This window comes from Aulostomus chinensis, chromosome 21, assembly GCF_037954235.1.
Source record: "Aulostomus chinensis isolate RoL2024-O1b breed Wild chromosome 21, RoL_Achi_v1.0, whole genome shotgun sequence".
NCBI classification, from domain to species: Eukaryota; Metazoa; Chordata; class Actinopteri; order Syngnathiformes; family Aulostomidae; genus Aulostomus; species Aulostomus chinensis.
The window spans coordinates 5,074,612-5,093,685 of record NC_141340.1 but is presented as its reverse complement, the minus strand read 5'-3'; the positions used below and the strand labels follow the sequence as shown (position 1 = coordinate 5,093,685).

General features: G+C 45.7%; 1 protein-coding gene across 1 annotated transcript; it reads left to right on the top strand.

The window, feature by feature from the left end:
• Positions 1 to 575: 575 nt before the first annotated feature.
• On the top strand, positions 576 to 10,177 carry cdk13 (cyclin dependent kinase 13). Its single transcript, XM_086191571.1, has 14 exons — positions 576 to 2,528; positions 2,928 to 3,494; positions 3,572 to 3,730; positions 3,814 to 3,953; positions 4,108 to 4,278; positions 4,880 to 5,069; positions 5,160 to 5,216; positions 5,790 to 5,891; positions 6,386 to 6,463; positions 7,015 to 7,131; positions 7,217 to 7,348; positions 7,445 to 7,641; positions 8,014 to 8,505; positions 8,701 to 10,177. The coding sequence occupies exons 1-14, from the start codon at positions 1,375 to 1,377 to the stop codon at positions 9,396 to 9,398; spliced, it is 4,254 nt and encodes a 1,417-aa protein (XP_086047697.1). The 5' UTR covers positions 576 to 1,374; the 3' UTR covers positions 9,399 to 10,177.
• Positions 10,178 to 19,074: the final 8,897 nt, after the last annotated feature.

Sequence of the window (19,074 nt, the reverse complement as noted above, 5' to 3'; positions counted from 1 at the left end):
TTCTGGTCAGTTACAGCAAATGACTCAAATTAGGCACAGAGGCCTTGAGTGTATTAATAATTCTACTGTGTAGTTTAAAATGTATTTTTGTCCCTAATACTATTGATAGCATTTGAGAGATAATCCACATATATTGGATTTCTTTTTTTATCAAATTACAGGACAGGATTTCTTTTTTTTTTTTAATCCACTTTAAATCCACCTGTCACCTGAGGGGTGGCATCCATGCTTTCTTCCAGCCAGTGTCCTTGTTCATGAAGCGTTAACCCGAGGCCACCTATAGTGACCTTGGCAGCAAACTTTGACCCGTGTACACAGTTTTATGGAGAAGGTAAGGGTTTCCCTCGGCGGTGACGTAACCTCTCATTTGGATTACGCACACGGGTGTCATTGGCTCACACCGACGCACAAGGCCTAGTTGTTTGAAAGCTGTGTGGGCCCTTGCGAGCGGCACCGTTAGCCACGCTGTGAACAAAGTTGGGAGTATTTTTGAAAATTGATACAAGAAATCGCCTGAGCCGTTTCACCCGGGAGTACATGCGGCGTTCCTGACAGTGCGGGAGCCGACCGGGGTGGGGGGGTGGGGGGACGACGACTCGGCAGGAGACGTGAGAGCAGACGCGCTTTTCAATGGCATTGTTTACTGCATCTTGACTTGAGTTGGCCGCAACTCCACGCAAGGGAGGAAAAGAAAGCCAGCTGGTTAGCATCGGCGGCTATCCAGCCAACTCGTGTGCTAGCCACTTCCTTGTTGCACATCGGAGTGTGATGGGAGGCGAGAAGTTTGTGTCAAGAGGACGGAGTTTTTTTACTTCTACTTTCACACTATCCGGCTAATGGATACACATGATTGCACTGACCGCAACGTGGCGAAAGAGCTTGATTCTGAATTTGGAAAGGCATCGGGCCTGTACTTTGACCATGAAATGGAATGCGACTGTCTTAGCTGTTAGCTAGTGGTGGCTAGCTAGCTTAATTGACTAGCATAAGCTAGCAAATCTGGGAGATGTCCGTCCTGGAGTGCAATGGTTGAGTATCGACTGGTTCTGTAATTGAACGATAATATTGTGGATTTTTTTATTGTATGTCTGAATCAGCTGGCATCAAGTGTCATGAATTATCGTCTGGGGTAATTCTCTATCTGAAACCTCAATCGAGCTAGCGTTGCAATGCTAATGTTAAGCCTGTGATTTAGCTAGCTAGCTGGCTGGCTGTCTAAATGTGAATTGGGTTTAACGTTAGCTAACTAGCCTGCTATACAGCTAGCTCAATGTTTTGTTCCACTGCACAACGAGGGACATAGTTTAGGTGACGTTAAGGTGTTAATTTAAAGAGTGATCTCAAACGTGAGTGTAGTGTTTATTTTGTGGATAAATGCCTAATTCAGAGGTGCTCCGGGACGGTCGGGGACGGAGTCCCTCCACACACAGAAATCCGAGCAGGCAGGACAGGCGTAATGTTAGTAAAGCCGGGAGCGGTGCTGCTCAGCGGGAGAGGCACCGTGAGAGGAGACGGTCCTCGGCTTCTAGGAGAAAGAAACGCAGGCAGGCCAAGGGAAGAGGCGTGTGGCATACAGGTACAGCAGAGGACTCTGTCAATGACCGAAAAGGCACTTTTGAAAAAGATGTTGAACTTCGGACATTGGTGGAGTACGATGACGTGAGCTCCCAGTCAGAGCGATTTTCTGGGAGCCCCTCTCCTAAACTTGACCCCCATGCTGACAGGTTGTCTGTGGACCGACTCAGTGACGTTGATTTTGGGGAATATAATGGACCAGCATCTCCGGACAGAGGTCACCTAAGAGACCGGGAGACAGTTTTCCTCCCCAGGGAAGAGCAAATAAGAGGACCATCTGAAAGGAACAAGCAAGACAAGGAGTCAGGCAGGAAAAAGGAGCGACAAAGTCGGGAGAGAGACTCCTCAAAAGCTCGGAGTGGGACTGGCGTGAGTGGCTCTAAAAACCACAGAGACACGAGCAGGAGTAATGACAGAAATGGTAAAAGGACATCTACATCTCAGTCCTCACAGTCTGCAGATAAAAGGGATTCAAAACGGCACAGAAGTAAAACAAGACCTGACAAAGAACCCCCGTCTGCATACAGAGACGCGCCACAATCTTACAGAGACGACCGCGATGACCTCAGGGCATATAGGAGAAGTCCAGGTTTCAAAGCAGAAAGTCCCTATGGGACGTCCTACTCTTATAGCTACCAGTCTCCCGGTGGTTATAACCAGCTGATATCTAGAAGAAGTCCAACATACGGAAGCAAAAGAATCTCTCCCAGTTCCACCTATTACAATCGAGATGTAGATGTGTATGGGGCTTATAGTATGCCAAAGTCCCCCAGTTCATACTCCAGCAACAAGAGGAAGCGATCACCCACAAGTCCACAAAACTGGCGCAGGTCCCCAAGTTATGGCCGGCACAGCCCCTACGAGCAAGGAGAGGTTGCCTCAAGTCCGTATGGAAACCGCAGGAGATCTCGAAGTCCATACAGGAAGTCCCTGAGCCCAAGTCCTGATGTCAGGTGAGGTCTCGTGAAGCAGCTCTTAAAGTAATATTCATTTCCTGGTTCTGCACTCATTTTGGGTTTAGGGATTTTCATGAAGCTCCGCCAAAAACTCGAAACAGATTTTTATATTGTGAAATTAATATTTTATAGTCGTGTTTGTTTTGTTTTTCACTGTTCCTTGCATGTCTCTGCCTCCTTGCGTTCAAGGGCAAACACACAGATGTGGTATCTGGTTGTTGTTATAACCTTATGTGCTACAAATGAAAAGAAAATAGGAGTAACACTTGAATTCATGTCATGGTCATCAGGTGTAAACCTAACCAATCACCTTTTGACCGCCCGTCTGACCTGGATCATCACTCCATCTGCTGCCAGGAAGTTTGGGATGTTAATTTTGTGTCATTTGTCTTCCAGGCGATCTGCGAGGTCACGTAGCAGAAGTCCATATTCATCCTCGAGGCACTCGCGCTCCCGCAGTCGTCACCGCCACTCCCGTTCCCGCAGCCGCCCCTCTAGTCTCTCACCAAGCACCCTCACCTTCAAATCCAGTCTCGCCGCTGAGCTCAGTAAGCAGAAAAAGGCTAAAGCCGCAGAGGCTGCTGCGAAGGCCAAAAACTCCAGCAACACATCTACGCCAACCAAGGGCTCCGCCTCTGCTCCCCAACCCAGTCCGAAGTCCAACCACACATCCAGGAAGGGCCGCCCTCCTTCTCCACCACAGCCAGAGAAAGGTCCCAGAACTCCCACCTCTAGTCAGCCCCTGTCCCCCTCTGACAGATCATCGAAGAAGACCACAGAGAACCAGACCACCAGGGACAGAGATGGGAAGGGGAAAGATGACTTTGTACATCGGGATAAGAGGAAAGCGCCAGCATCTGCACAGGTCAAGGACAAGGAACGGGCCACTGGTCCGATCATCTCCAGTCTAGCGTCACTACCCCTGCCCCAAACCGTTCTTGAGCACATTGATAAGGGAGAAAGGTACAAGTCTGATGATTAAAAATGTTAACGCGCCTTTGTGTTGTTGCCAACTTAACGTCTCCTTTTATTTCCATCAGCGTGAAGGACAGCTCCCTCTCAGGGAAGAAGAAGCCGGAACGAAAGGCCCGCCAGCTTCTCACAGATTTGCCTCTCCCCCCTGAACTTCCTGGTCGCACTTCTTCCCCGCACAGCCCCCCCGAGGACAAAAAGTCCCAAACGCTACGCAGAAGACCCAAGTATGTTCTTCTCTTGTGCTTAGTGTTGCAATATCTCTGCCAGTGTAAATTCACACTTGTTTGCTCTGGTATTTCTCCCCCAGAATGTGCGGCCCAAGATATGGCGAAATAAAAGAAACAGAGATAGACTGGGGGAAACGCTGTGTGGATAAATTCGAGATCATTGGAATCACAGGGGAAGGCACATACGGTCAGGTATACAAAGCTAAAGACAAAGACACATGTGAGTGTTTCTAAAGTACATCCATGACACCATGTAAAAGATTTATAATAATAACAACTGTATTGTGAATTATTGAATTGAACCTCATTGTTAAGGTTTTAGGTTGATGATCTGCTTCTAGTCTTGAGTTGCCGTCTCCTCTTTTGTCCCATAGCTGAAATGGTGGCTTTGAAGAAAGTTCGCCTGGACAACGAAAAGGAGGGCTTCCCAATCACAGCCATTAGAGAGATTAAAATATTACGACAGCTCAACCACAAGAGCATCATAAACATGAAGGAGATCGTCACAGACAAGGAGGACGCTCTGGACTTCAAGAATGATAAAGGTATTACCCAGTTTTTCCTCCCAACGGGAACTGCTCACACCACACACCACCGAGACTCTGAGGGCGTGTTTCTATGACTCGCCTTGGCTGGGGTTGAGTCGGTATGGCTCGGTGCGTTTCCTCTAGCACCGGGTACCACGTCAGCTTGGGTGGACTCACCAGCTGAGAGTTCGGCGTAATTTGTGTGCGACACAACAACAACAACAGACGACATGGAGGCAGCGTTCTGCCTGTTGCTCGGTCAGTGGTTTTTGCTTAAACTAAAAGTGAGGGACGACAGACGGGCAAGGCTTCCAGCGGCGAAACAGAACACCCAAGAAAAGAATAAAAGACTTTACCAAGCGATCGACCAGTATCCCGTGAGGCTAAGATGATTCGAAGTAGACGATGTAAGCGGGTGAGTTACCCAGTCAGCGCCCGCTATGTGTTTACATCACATTTTGGGCCCCGCTCGGTTGGCTTGGAACCCAGCGGAGCAGGGACCAAAATGGTAACTGTTAGTACTGTGTTGGGGCCAGTGGAAACGGGGCCAAACCGACTCGACGCGAGCAGGAGTGAGCCAGTGGAAACGCGCCCTAAGTCTCTATTCCTTCTCTGCCAGGTGCGTTCTATCTGGTTTTTGAGTACATGGACCATGACCTGATGGGTTTGCTGGAGTCCGGCCTGGTGCATTTTAATGAGAGCCACATCAAGTCTTTCATGAGACAGTTGCTGGAGGGCCTCGACTACTGCCACAAGAAGAACTTCCTGCACAGAGACATCAAGTGCTCCAATATCCTGCTCAACAACAAGTGAGTGGCGTTATATTCCACCGTTAAGCGTGTTCTTCCTAATGTAATCATTTTGTTCTGTTTGTTTGTTTGTTTTTGTCTCCCAATCAGAGGCCAAATAAAGCTTGCAGACTTCGGTCTCGCGCGGCTGTATAACTCTGAAGAGAGGTGAGCCTCCCGCATTCTTCACGGATATTACAGCACCCACGCCGATCCGTCTCGCTCTTGATCCTTTGAAATGAAACATACATTTCATCAGTTTTGATCCTGCATTGTTTAGCTCTTGATATTCTTAAAAAGAAAATCAATCAGAGCTCCCACCGAACTCTCCATCTTTTTTCTCTCTGAACAAATTAGTTTGATGACTCATCCTGCACTTGGAGGCGTGTACCAATTTTTGCGTCCAATGAAAATTCTTTTTCTGATTTGCAGCCCTGAAATACTTTTTTTTTTTTTTTTTTTTTGGCCATATACTTTTACTGTGAAACAAGTGGGTGTTGGATTGTTACCTTTTTTCCACATCACGAAAGCATATGAGCGTGACTCGTGTCATTGTCACCGTTCCACCCATTTGGAAAGTGAAAAGGTGCGAACGGTTCAAACGTCGTTTACATCCAGGTGATCAGAGGGTTAACTGGAGGTGCTTGACTCCGCCATAGCGCTGTGTGTTTTTAATAGTTGAATATTTTCAACATGCTTTGTCATTACAATGTTGAGAGATTTCTGTGTCCTCGTTTCCAGCCGGCCGTACACCAACAAAGTGATTACGCTATGGTACCGGCCCCCCGAGCTGCTCCTGGGTGAGGAGAGGTACACTCCAGCTATTGATGTGTGGAGCTGCGGGTAAGAGCACCCTCAAGTTTGTGTCTCGTCTCGTCTCGTGTGTTATGAGTAGTTCCACTTCCCTCAGACACCTGATGTAATGTAACGGCAGGTGTTGCACTGGGAAAATGAATTGAACCCACTTGCCTTGTCGTCGCGATGGATCGTTGTCAAGTTGCTCTGTTTATCAGGTCATGACCAACTGTGTGCTTGGGTTTGATCTCTAAGTTGATTCGGTTTTTAGGTCTGTTCATAAACTGCATTTAATTGGCTGCAGAAATGTCTATCAACAGCAGTGCATGGTGGGTGGTTTTATATATAGCTGACTCGCTAACTCTGATCTCTGAGGGTCGACCTCACGAAGTTCATTTAGCTTCTCAGAGAACTGAGACAACACTTGGGATTCCTGCGAGGGGCAAGTGAACGAGGGCACGACGAAGGACGAATCAAACGCGGCCTTGGCCGTCTGTGTCAGCGTTTGTTGTTATGATCTTGAATTTCTGGTTCGTTCACAGATGCATCCTTGGGGAGCTGTTCCACAAAAAGCCAATCTTTCAAGCTAATCAGGAGCTTGCCCAGTTGGAGCTTATCAGGTATGGATATCAGGTGAAATGCTGGCTTTGTTTGGAGACCCTTGACCGGCTCCAGCGATACACCCTCGCCAAAGAGGGACAAAGATTGAGTAGGAATTTCAGATTCGTGAAGCTTCTTCAAACAAGAAGAGTCATGCTTTTAATGGGCCCATTTGACCACAGTGTCATGCGGCCAAAAAGTACGTTTCGATTAACAAACCTTAAATTTGATGATTGCCATTGGTGCCTTTCTTTGAGGAGAGGTGGAGGCAGTCATTATTTCAGTGGAGGCAGCTTGCCACTTATTTTTTAAAGAAAACGGAAGGAACACGGCGCTGATACCGTCATTTACTTTCTGTGGTTTCATTATTCAACCTGGGGTGAAGGCAGGATAAAAAGGAACTGACAGATGATTAGAGGGTTGTGGGAAGTAACAGATGAGTACAGAGACCAGCCAAATAAAGCCCAGCGAACGCATTTTTGCTGTTCGACCTGATATTAAATGTGATAAACATCAGAAGTCATGTCTTCACATGCTGCTGTTTGCTTATGCGCATTTTTCTGTCTCTAAGCCGGATATGTGGTAGTCCGTGCCCGGCTGTGTGGCCAGATGTAATAAAGCTTCCCTTCTTCAACACCATGAAACCAAAGAAGCAGTACAGGAGACGGCTACGAGAGGAGTTTGCATTGTAAGTTAATGTACAGTATTTGGAGGTGTTAGTCTAAGCGGTGGCTCTTGAACTAAAGAATCTCGTTGTGTGCTTTGTTGGTCAGCATCCCTCCATCTGCCTTGGACCTGTTCGATCTCATGCTAAACCTGGACCCCAGCAAACGCTGTACAGCGGAACAAGCGTTGGGCAGCGAGTTCCTCAAAGACGTGGACCCGGACAAAATGCCCCCTCCAGAGTATGTTTTGGTTGCTTGTTGCATTCCCATGTTGCTGTTTTGACGAAGGTGAGATACACCAAAGGTTTTCTCACCTGTATTTTTTTTTCTTTCCAGTCTTCCACTGTGGCAGGACTGTCACGAGCTGTGGAGTAAGAAGCGGAGGCGTCAGAAGCAGGTACCAGAGGAACTGGCAGCTCCGAAGGCGCCCCGCAAGGAGTTGGGCCTTGACGACAGCCGTAGTAACACTCCTCAGGGCTTCCCTGCTCCGGGAAGTATCAAAGCCCAGAATGCAGCTGCTTCTGCTCTGCTGGGTGAGTCACGTCTTCTTACCGGCTTGTCAGTCACCTGCTCCTTCATAAAAAAGTGTAACCATGAGGGCATGAATCGGGTCCAGAATGTACTCGATTAACCCACTCAGGCACTCAACCTGTGTTCTGACTGTAGCGGTCATAGATGCGCGTCAACTCTGTGACCAAAGCTAATGTGGTTAGCTGAGCGCATAGGAGGCTTCATGCTGACGCCTTCATTTTTAATTCCTGAAATGAGTCGGTTGACTAATAAGTTATTTTCAGTTCCTTTGAGAGTGTGTTCTTTGATTGGCAGCAAGAATACTTGTGACTCATTGAGCACATGCCCTGCATTGAGATACGGCTCCTCACTCTGACATAAATGTTTTCCTCCAGACCCAAAGGGTCCAAACTCTCAGTTGACCCAGGAGCAGCTGGCCGTCCTCCTGAACTTCCTCGGCCAGCCCAAGAGTGCTGTAAATACAGCCCAGTTTTTCCAGACCATGAGCACAAAGGTCAACCAGGAGACATTGCAGCAGCTCTCCAAAGCCCTCGCTCCCACTGACTCAGCTGAGCCCCCCCCTCAGCCTACACCTGTTAAGCCTCCCCAGCCCACTGCACCAGCAGGTGTGCCCCGTACACCCCCGATGCCCAAGCCTCCTTCGCCCCCCATGTCTGCACCATCGAGTATTCCGGAAGGAGAAGCGGCAGCTGCCACGCAGACGGCCATGACCATGCTGCTGGCTCAGCTACTGCAGGCTCAGAGGCCTGAACCTAGTGATGGGGGAGAGGGGGCAGAGATAACTAACCCGGCAGCAGGAGTCCCAGGATGCCCTCCTCTACCTCCAGAGGTCAAACAGCCTCCAGAGCCCAGCCCGGTTTCTCCAGGTAAACCTTTCGTTCTGTTTTACTCTGCCTTCACTCTCAAATAGTGAAACACACAAGCATTGGGCATCAGTCGTGATATTACTGACAGAAGTATTTTATGGTAGTTGAATCATGAGGAAAGAAAGTTGGAAAGTTGTAGTTGAGTCTATCAAATGTGCAATAATAAAAGCTTTCTTCTTCTTTTTTGTCTTGCAGTGTTAGAGTTAGGTGGAGTGTCCATCTTGCCCCCAGATCAGAGACCACCTGAACCCCCTGAGCCACCTCCCCACTCTGACCTGGACTACCGGCAGCCGCCACCTGAGCCCAAGACGGGCCACGCTCCCCCGATTGCATCTGCAGTCGGAGGTGACGGAGGGAGACCCCCAGAGCCAGACTACCCACCGCTGCCTACTGCAGAGGGACCAGGGTATGGGGGGGACTACAGCCATCCTCCTCCTCCACCCTTCACTCCTGCAGGGTTTAGCGACAGCTACATGGGTCACATGTTAGGTGGAGGTCTTCCACCTCACACACTGAGAGAAGTGTTCAGTGGTCCTGGCCAGGCTCCGGGCTCATCCTCTGCTGCGGGGGTTCTTGCTCCAGCCCATCCAGAACCCTTCCTACCAGGAGCCACTGGACCCAGCAGCATGGTGTTCACTGGGGACAAGGACCACCGCTTTGAGTACAATCACAGTCCCCTACCTGTGGAGGGACAACCCACCCCCAGCGCGATGCACCTCTTCAACCATGGCATGGCTAGAAAAGATGGTGTACCTCCTCCCCCACCCATCCCGGCACCAGGCCAACCTTGGGGGGGCTCCCCTTCCCAAGTCGGGGCTCCACCACTCCCCCTCGGTTTTGTCCCTCATGTGAACTCAACAGCAACAATCAGAGGACGAGGCCTGCCTTTCTGACAACCTTGAAACGTGGAATGGCAGTTTGTGACAGTGGGCTAGAGGACTCCACTCAGAGCTCGAAGCCTCTCAACGCCAAACCGGAGGGATGTGAAGATGCACAGTCAGTTTGTAATAACTTGAATCTGTGTAGAGCATAGTATTCCTCCACGAACTGGAATGTGGAGTACGTTGCCGAAGGACAGCTGATCAAACAGCGGAGGAGCTTTTCTTGCTCATACCATTTTCATATTTTTTGTAATCTATTCTGCTGTCTTTTAAATTTAACTTTTACCTTTTTTGAGTGTACAATTATCAGGCCGGGTAAATTTTAAACCCCCTACCTAAGCCTCGCTGTAATTGCTCCAGGGCAGAGTAGTATTAATGTTTTGCACTACTGACTGAAGTAGGCGGAAACTATTTTAGCTTTGAAAGGAAACGGATCATGTGCTTCACCCGCACAATTAGAAATATGACCAGTACTTTAGTCTCCTCTTCTTTTACCGCCACGACCATGTTGACGCAGGTATGGACGCCGGGAGCTACAAGAGGACTGTCAGCTCCAGAAAGACTGGTAGCACTTGGACGACTGCAGCAAATCTGATCATAGAAAAAAAGGCTGTTATCTCTTTAAATTCCACAAACCTTTTCTGCTAATTGGGATTGTAAAATCAAAAGAAAACACATGAGTTCAGAACCCCTTTTTTTTTTTCTTTTCCTATTTTTTTTTTTTTTTTTTACTAAAATGATCTTGTCAACCCAACCTCCTCCTTTGGAAAATGTTTATTAAAGAAATGCCACAACACATTATTGTCTGTTCTTACTACAAAGACGTTAAAAGGTCTCAGTTTGCTGCACTGTGTTTGTATGTTACCTGTTTTAGAAGAGGCGACTTCCTGCATCACACCACCGGGTGGCAGTACCACGCCAAATATCTTCCCCCTTACTAAGGGGGAAGCTGTAGGCCGATGAACATGCTTGTCAGTCAGACTAAACTACTACTACTAGCTAAATCTGGGCAGTTTGAAGTACAGCCTCCGTAAGAAGCTACTTGAAAAGGTCAAAGTTCGGAAAGGAGCGTATTTGACAGAACTTGTCACATGAAATTCCACAAAAATCGGTTAGGTTAGTGCTGCTTTGACTACGTTTCTTAATCAAGAGAGACGCGGGTAAGAAGACGGCACGTATCAAGTTTCAGACAACCTCGAGTGCCGATCCAGAGCAGAGCTGCTGTCAGGAAGAAAGGACGTGTTCTAATAGATGACAACTCCCGGCGGACTCCGTCTTTAAGCCTTTTTTACTCATACTTTGAACTTTATGGAAAACAATTTTTCAGAGATCATAAACCAGTCCTCCTTGAATGCACCCTCTTAATGTCAAGTCTGATGTGAATTTGTCTACATGTCAGCGGGCCCTTTTGCCACTTGCACCTTCCACAGAACGAGGAGGTGCTTTCAAATAAAACCTGCTTTTAAAGTGTTGTCTTGTAGCGTTGGTGTTTGGTTGAAGTAACCGACAGAGGAATTAGGAGATTGGTATCTGATCTTTTATAGAGCATAAATACATTTAATTGAAGCATAATGGACATCAAGATCCGTATCTATGTAACTACATATCAGGTCATTATGTAGCAGATCCTCCAAATTAAAGGGAGGAGCGAAGCACCAACACCAAAGACAATTCAATTACACATAATTACAGAGAGCCAAAACATGACCTGATACTGAATTAATTAAATAAATGTAAACATGTAAAAAGGCTGGTACCCCGTCATGATAAAATTGTATATTCATTTATTTGTTTGTTTATCATGTATGAGTATGCGGTACTCATTTAAAGGCACTATGTGTAACTTTTTTCTTTGCTCCAAACCAGCAGGGGGCAGCACAGCATTGGAAAGTTGCTTTCCCCATCAGAGACGAAGAAATGCTATCTTTGCCAAAATACTGACACCTTGCATCGCTATTAGCCACTTTTCCAAGACGCGAAGGAGTTCAGGTATCTTGGGTCTTTAGAGCTTCAGATGTAACGGTACTGTTGGTGTTACATGAGTCGATTGTGGTGAAGAACGAGCTCAGAAGGCAATTTGCCTCTCGGTTTACAATTTAATCCACATCTACAGTCACAAATGTTGGGAAGCAAATGAAATAAACAGATTTCATCTTCAAAGTTGCAAGCAACACCCCGAGGTACCTCCGAAGGGAGTTCAGGATAGAGCAACTAACTCCTTCAGTGACTCGCTATCACCGCCTGAGGTACAAAGTGGTATTACACACAGACCAGTTGGGTTTTTTTTTTGGCATTAAAATACAACTTGTAGAAAACCAAACAAGCTAGCACCTAAGTTTCCACACTCAAACTAATAAGGGGCAGCATATAAACTAAAGGTTGAAGAGGCCATGTCTTATAAGGAACGAGGAAATGCTAACATTGACTTGAACAAACGTAAGGAGGTTGGCCCAGGCTGCGAGAGAATTCAAAGTCATCCACCCCCACAGGACAGGAAGTAGATACTACACCAATAACAGAAGATGAGATCCGCTTCGAATGATAGTCTTTGTGCTGAATTAAAAAGATTTTCCGCACACATAAATGCTTTGTTTTCCCCATTTCCTCCACATCTGATTGTCATGTTACATTGCTGGTGATGAAAAAGTGATTATCTCCGAGGGGTTTCATTCTGCAAAGCTAATTCAGAACGTGGATGGCAGCTAGTGTGTGATTAATACAGCATGAATGATGGATTGATGAGAATTTACCATCGTTTCACTCACACTGGCAGCAGTGTATCTTTGTGTGTGTGTGTGTGTGAGTGATTGAAACACCAGTGGATGAAAGAGGACGGAAAGAAGAGGCAGAAATGGAAGACATATTCTAAAGCTTGGAGCTGTAGCAATAACTGTCACATTTTGGTAGGAGATATTTCTCCACTTTCAAAATGACAGACTCAGGGGTGTAAACCGGGGGGGGGGGGGCAGGGTAGGGTCACCCTTGGATAAATCTGTAAATCTGTGGGGTCACCAGAGTCCTCTCTAGTATGACTGCTCGCTCTCATCGCGTGATCAAAACTCTCCAAAATGTACATGGAAACAGTGCGCAAGTGAACTTGTCACATGACTTCCTGTTTAGTTTTAAAAAAGACAGGAAATCTCTGCAAATGACTGCAACTTTGCTCAACCTGCCTTTCCTGGCTTTATTTGAGCAGTTACAGACTGTAATTTTATTCATTTTTTAACGTTTCTTCTTACTCTGAATTCACAGGCCTGGTGCTAATTGATCGTTTTGTGTTATGAGAAATATTAGTGACCTTTTTTTTTTTTTTTTTTTTTTAAGAAATGCTAGATCATACAGAAATTATCCTGCAGGCTACCGCAGGTTTTCCTACCACACTCTTGCTTAGGGAGGGTTGAGGCGAGTGGCTGCAATCTGCATCGTCACCACTAGGTGTCTCCCCAGATCTTACACACTGGCCCTTTAAAAGTTAGAGTTACAGCAGTGGAGTATTAAGAATTTTTTTTCAGGGAGAAAAAAAAACTTGCGCAACTGTGTAAATAATTATTCTTGTAAAATACAGGATTAAAACAAGGTTTCACAAATCACATTTTTTATTCAGAAGTCCTAATTTTCAACTGACCCACATATTTGGTTCTTTCCTCTTTCTGCAACGAGTTGGATCAAAGGGCTGAAAAGAGTTTGAGTGCTGCAGTTTCCTCCCTGTTACAGGGAAACCACAAAGATGACAAAGATGTGGGAAGCACAAAAGAAAAAAAGAGAGAGAAAAAAAAAAGCTCCTCACTAAACTGTCAGAAGATGCAATTCTGTGCAACAACAATGCTGCCTTTGTGTTATTTTATGATGGCCAAAAAAAAAAAAGAAAAAAGAAAAAAGGTTTGTAACATATTCTGTGATTCTAAACATTTGAAGTGCAGCTGACAGACAAATATTCTGGCGAGAACAAAGCCTCGGCAAAGAGATTTGCTGTCGCTGATCCGCAGCAGTGGATCGTTTAGTCTTGCCTGGGCACCATTTGCCCTTCGCCATCAGATCCTTGTTGTTTTCCCCAACAAGTCCTAAGTAATGGGAACATCTCCACCCCCTAACAAGTTCCGGCTCATGCTGCCATTTTTGTCCTCTAATCTCCAGCACAAAGTCCAGACAAGACACTGGACGAGTTTTTTGCAAGCCTGCGTGAAAACGAGGCCCCGTGCGGACGATCGAAGAATTTATTTAATGCAGCGATGTCAGAACAGTAAACCGACTTTCCTAACATCAGGAACGTGCTAATCAGCTCCGATCAGCTCAGGCTGCGATCGGCATGGAAGGAATCTCAAATCCTGATAGAACGCAGTTATTGGAGGCCAACTTTCAATCTCACACACACACACACACACACACACACACACACACACACACACACACACACACGACGACGGGGGGATCTGGTGTGAATAATGCGTATGAAGGCAAAGAAAAGCTAACAAGATCTGCTGGAAAGTTCGGATCTAACATTGCTGAGTTTGAAAAACAGGCAATGGGAACACCTGCATGTACGTAGGTGTGTGCAGCGGGCCAGTGTTTGCACGCCTAACAGAGTCATGTGATGTCATGACAGTAGTTTGCATGTCTTTGCACCCAGTTGCGTTTATGGCACATTGCTGCTGCACTCTGGTTTTTTTTTTTTTTATTCCTACCCAAAACTGTTTTGTTCTGTTGCAGGAGTGCTACTTCTCTGAAGACGTTTTTTTCAAAAGGAGCTACATTATTGGAGGAAGTTTGAGAGCAGCTGCTTTAAAAACATGTAGATGGTAGTTTTCCTGAGTGATAAATGTGGCTGCGGAGAAGGGCGACAACAAGCAGGCTGAGGCTGACAGGGAAATTGGCAAAGAGACAAAAAAAAAAAGGCTCATCACAAAAAATGGTCACAGCATGGCCTCGCTTTTCTGGTTGCTTTAGAGAGCCTTCAGACTTCCTCTGATTTCCCCACTATTTCTCTCTCTCTCTCTCTCTCTCTCTCACACACACACACACACACACTCTGGGATTACTACACTGAGAATGCCTTAAATCTTGATTAATTCAAAAACCCATAACCGTCCCTCAGCTTGAAGAAAACACAAGAATCAGCAAAATGCCACACACACAGTTTACTGGCCTTACACGCACGGACATAGCAGGTCTTAAAACACACACACACACATACACAGGTTTGTGTTGCCATCCTTATTAGGACATTCCATTGACTTCCATTCATGTGAATATCCTAACCCAAACCCTAATCTTAATCCTAACCCTAACCAATTGATGCCTGACCTCAAGCTCAAGCTAAGTGCAATTTACACCTTCACCAAATAAGTTCTGCCGCATTCAGGACCGGTCTTTGGTCCCCATGAGGACTAGGGGTCCTCATAAGGTTAGTGTTTATATCAGAAAAGGTCTCCAAAAGATAACAAAAACCAAGTACACACACACACACACACACACACACACACACACACACACACACACACACACACACTCCCCCAGCAACTGTACTGCTCATTTGAAGCACAGTGTGGTGCTAAAAGCCTGGAAAGATCAGAAGCACCTGAATCCTTCTAACACATTTCTTTGCAAAACCTAAAAATATTTGACCAAGATGCACCTCTTCATCTTTGAACCGCAGCTCATGAATACGAACACGTGTCCATTAATGCTGGCGTCTGGCCGGAAAAGCTGACAGTAAATTCACTTTTAATTGAATGGCTTCAACGCTTGAGGGAACTGGAAGAGGACTGGAGCTTTTCCTTAACTTCCTTGGCTGCCGGCTCTTGTTGAAAATGGAATGTAGCCAATTTCATTATGGAGCACAAGCTTATCACGTTTGGCTAATCAGAGACGTACCTCGACTTGAGCTTGTTAACTCATTAGTCCTCCGCGCGGTTCCAAGGAGGCTTGAGGACGGCAGGAGGCGCTAGCAATGCTAACTGTTGACAGCTGAAAGGAGGGAAGGAAAATAATTAGGAGTTAAGGATGATTTATTGAAGAATTAAAAGTGCTGACTTTGAATTAACCTTTGAGATTTTGCAGTTACCGAACCATAATGTGACCCATAATGCATCACTGTGCCTTGGGCCATACTACTCCTTGAAGAGGTGAGTCAGCTGAACTAATGGCTCTTTAATGGGCGCTAATCAGACCTCGCTTTATTTTTATGTGTGCGTCTACTTAAAAAAAAAAGAAAGAAAAGTGAGACAGACAGCGCGGCTGACATTTTTAGATAATGTTTTGTTGACAGTTTTCAGTTTTATTTTTGAGCGATTTCCTCCCAGGGCTGAACTAGTTTTTAATTAAAATGTAAAATCTAAAAGTAGTGGCAGTGGGTGGGAGGGGGGAGTCTTCCACATGCATGCGCAGCAAACCGTTCATGGTGTCAGTAATTACGCCGGCTGCATATTATTTAAGCTTAGGTAGAAAAATGTGACTAGATTACAGGGTGTTAATGTCGCCTAATGAGCGGTTTATTTTTAAAGACAATGCACTGACTGTGTAATTTCAGAGATAAAGACTCACTTCAGGGCCAGAGTGGAGAGTTCAGGATGGATTTGTGAGTTATCCTTAGTTTAGGATGAGCTCTATGGATCTAGAGCAGGGGTGTGTCTAGGTGCTCTGGGAGCCCCGGGCAAAATCTACCCGGGGGGCCCAGTCACTACTCCACCTCAAGCTAGCAGCATGGGGGCCTCTGCTGTCATTTCTGTGGGTTAATATAATCAGCTTGCAGGCCCCCTGCAGCTTAGGGCCCCTTGCATTTGCATTAACAGTATGACTATTGCGGTTACACCGGCTTTGTCATACTTATTAACATTTTTCTCATCACTGTGGGACCCCTGAGAGATGTGCCCACCATCCTAATGCACGGAGGTCAATGAGATATGAGAATGCGATGACGTTGTCCCTGAGATTGGGCCCTAGACGGTGATTCTTGAGCTCTAATCTTGCTTTTAACCCTGCTCCAGAGCTGGTTAGGTCTCTGGCGTAAGATACCGTAGTGATGGACTCCCCTTCATACTACAGAAAACCTCAGATTGACCCTGATGCACCTCGCTAACTGCCCCTCCCTGCTCCATAATACAGCTTCCTGAAAAGATCAGGATCATAAATATGGCTCATACAATGGCGTTTATGTCACTTCTCCTGCTACTGCTTTCCAACCAATCGGCCAAAGACTGCCGCTGGTCTTGTTGGAGCTTACCATCAGGAAACTATGTCATATATTTATTTATTAATAAACAGTGTTAGTGGATTTAAAGGTTGTGTCAAAGGGATTTGTCGCAATAAACGCTGCATTTTGCTCTCTAGCTTACGACTAAATTCGATCATTTCACTCAAAAAGTGCATTAGTCCTGTTAGGGACTCACAAATACGTCTGGAGCTCACAAAGATAAGCTGCTCCATCACCACCAACAACAAGCAACAGAGGAACTGTCCAAAAAGTACTCAGAACAAAGAAAAAAAAACAAACGGTGAAGCTAAATATACATGGCTGGCTCTTTCTGCACCTGCACGGGCTCAAGATACCCATTTGTGAGTGCTTGAAAGAAATCCACTTTTTGAAGGATCACTTTTAAGTCTGCATGAGGGGTTTGAAGTCTGCAGCTTCATCACTGGACGTCATCAGATCCTCCAGCGCGTGAGGCGACCGGAGCCTTCAGAAGCGATCAATTGTGATGGAGTGGTAAAGGGCAGCTTTGCCGTCCTGGCACTGTGTATCTGTTCTGTCAGTTCAGCAAGGTGACACTCCGGGTTACGCTGCACTGACCTTTATTATGCTGTTGTCACACATGGTGGCAGAGATGGCCAATGGTCAGTGAAACCAGCACATTAACGAAAGGTCAGGCGTTTGATCTCAACCGCCGTCAATATGGTCGTCAATAGCCATGAAAACTGCTGAGTTTCTCTCCGTTTCTCTTCCAAGGCTTCGCGAGGAAGAGCACAAACGTACTATTCTGACCGTATGTCTTTGTTTTCTCTCTTCCGCTGTGAGATGTGGCCTCACATTATTGCTGACATCCCCATTAACTCCAACCACGGCGAGAAAGGGCGCTCCAATCATTTACCCCGGATATGACCCATAAATGTCATGCTCAACTTCACTTTACACCTTATCTTTGACACCTAAGGTCAGATTCCAGGAAATTATAGCCTTAAACTGGCTTGACCCAGACTTTTTTTTTTTTTTGGAAGGGCACAACAGTTCTGAAGTTTGAATTTGTTGGAGAGTGAAATTTCCTTTTAAAAAAAAAAAACAAAAAGCAAAAGTTAGCCATGCCAAACTCTCCCGAACACAAAGTCCATTTCAGGATTCATGGTTTACCCTTTCAAATACTACACGCTGCCTAAAATCCCCCAGCACTCTATTGTAATTTATATAAATGTGTTGATTGCACCAGCATGAAAGACAGTTTGTCCTCAACAGTTCTTCTCTGTACATCCTTCTGTTATAATGCAGATAATTAATAAAAACATTAAATGCTGACAAATTTAACGAAACAAAGGCCTGCTGCTTTGTCTATTTCCTCTATTTCCGGAAAAACTACAAGTAAAACTTTATATTTACCGCACTGTTCATGCAGCGCACCTCTTTCAGCTGAAACACCTTATAATATAGCTTTGCTGTAATTTAATCATTTTGGTAGCGTAAATATGATTAATAACTATCTCATTTTGGCTGATTTATCATAATTCATGACAAAATATTCACAATATCTCCGTACAAACAGTCTGTTTATTTGCTACCTACCTTCTATCATCTGCTACTGTTCAGCACTGTGAAACAGCACCACGAGTCAAAAAGTTCGTGAACTGTGACACGACTGCGACTCTTGGCCAGTTTTGCTAACATAAGCTACGTTTACACCGGACCAAGAAAGCCTGTGGCGGTAAGCCTGCAAATGCATCGAATTTATCAGTCAATTGATTGATTAGAGAGTTTTTACAGACTTTCTGTGGTCACTTTTGTCTCATGTCTTCGAGCAGTGATAGTGCCTCCAAACATGTGTTGACACATGCTAATGTCATGTATGCTAACCCATTGCTACGCCTTATGGTATAAAACGGTATACTGTATTGTCACGAGTCGCCACGGAAACAAGTCGTTTCAGCAGGAGAATTTGACCCATCAGGTCTGGTAACATCTGTGAAAGTCTAAAAGAGATGCGCGACTAACCACTTAACCACATCAACGTTAGCAGAGGGCTAACTGGATGTAGCCAGCTCAGCTAGCACGCCCCTGCCCAGACAGCATGCAGGCGCAGCTGCTAATCCACCACAGTGACTGCCTACAATATTGGTCATTTACATCTCCATTAGGATGTAGTTCATCTTAGAATATAAAGAAGGAGAAATCTTTCTTTTTTAAATGAGCAATGACTTCATCAGATTGTGATGGCGGTACATGATGTGTGTGGACTGAGACGCTGCTACCTAAGGACATCCGTTACTTTATGCCACACTGAATCTCACATCTCCCAGGTGAAACAAAGCCAGATGATGTGTGACAGAGGTTACAACTGTTTTTATAAAGCAACTTATCTCATATTATGGCCGTAGCAAAACAATCTCTGGAGCCATTAATGTATATTGCCAACAGAACCACTTTTCCATAAATGGGGAGAGAAGTAGGAAATCAAGCGTGAAATGTGAGAGTTGCAATCGGGAGAAT

What these genes read in the sequence shown, in the direction of transcription:
- cdk13 (XM_086191571.1), top strand. Translation starts at nt 1,375, where the DNA reads ATGCCTAATTCAGAGGTGCTCCGGGACGGTCGGGGACGGAGTCCCTCC. An exon ending in CACATTGATAAGGGAGAAAG is followed by an intron (nt 3,495 to 3,571) that starts GTACAAGTCTGA and finishes TATTTCCATCAG; the next exon opens with CGTGAAGGACAGCTCCCTCT. An exon ending in AATATCCTGCTCAACAACAA is followed by an intron (nt 5,070 to 5,159) that starts GTGAGTGGCGTT and finishes TCTCCCAATCAG; the next exon opens with AGGCCAAATAAAGCTTGCAG.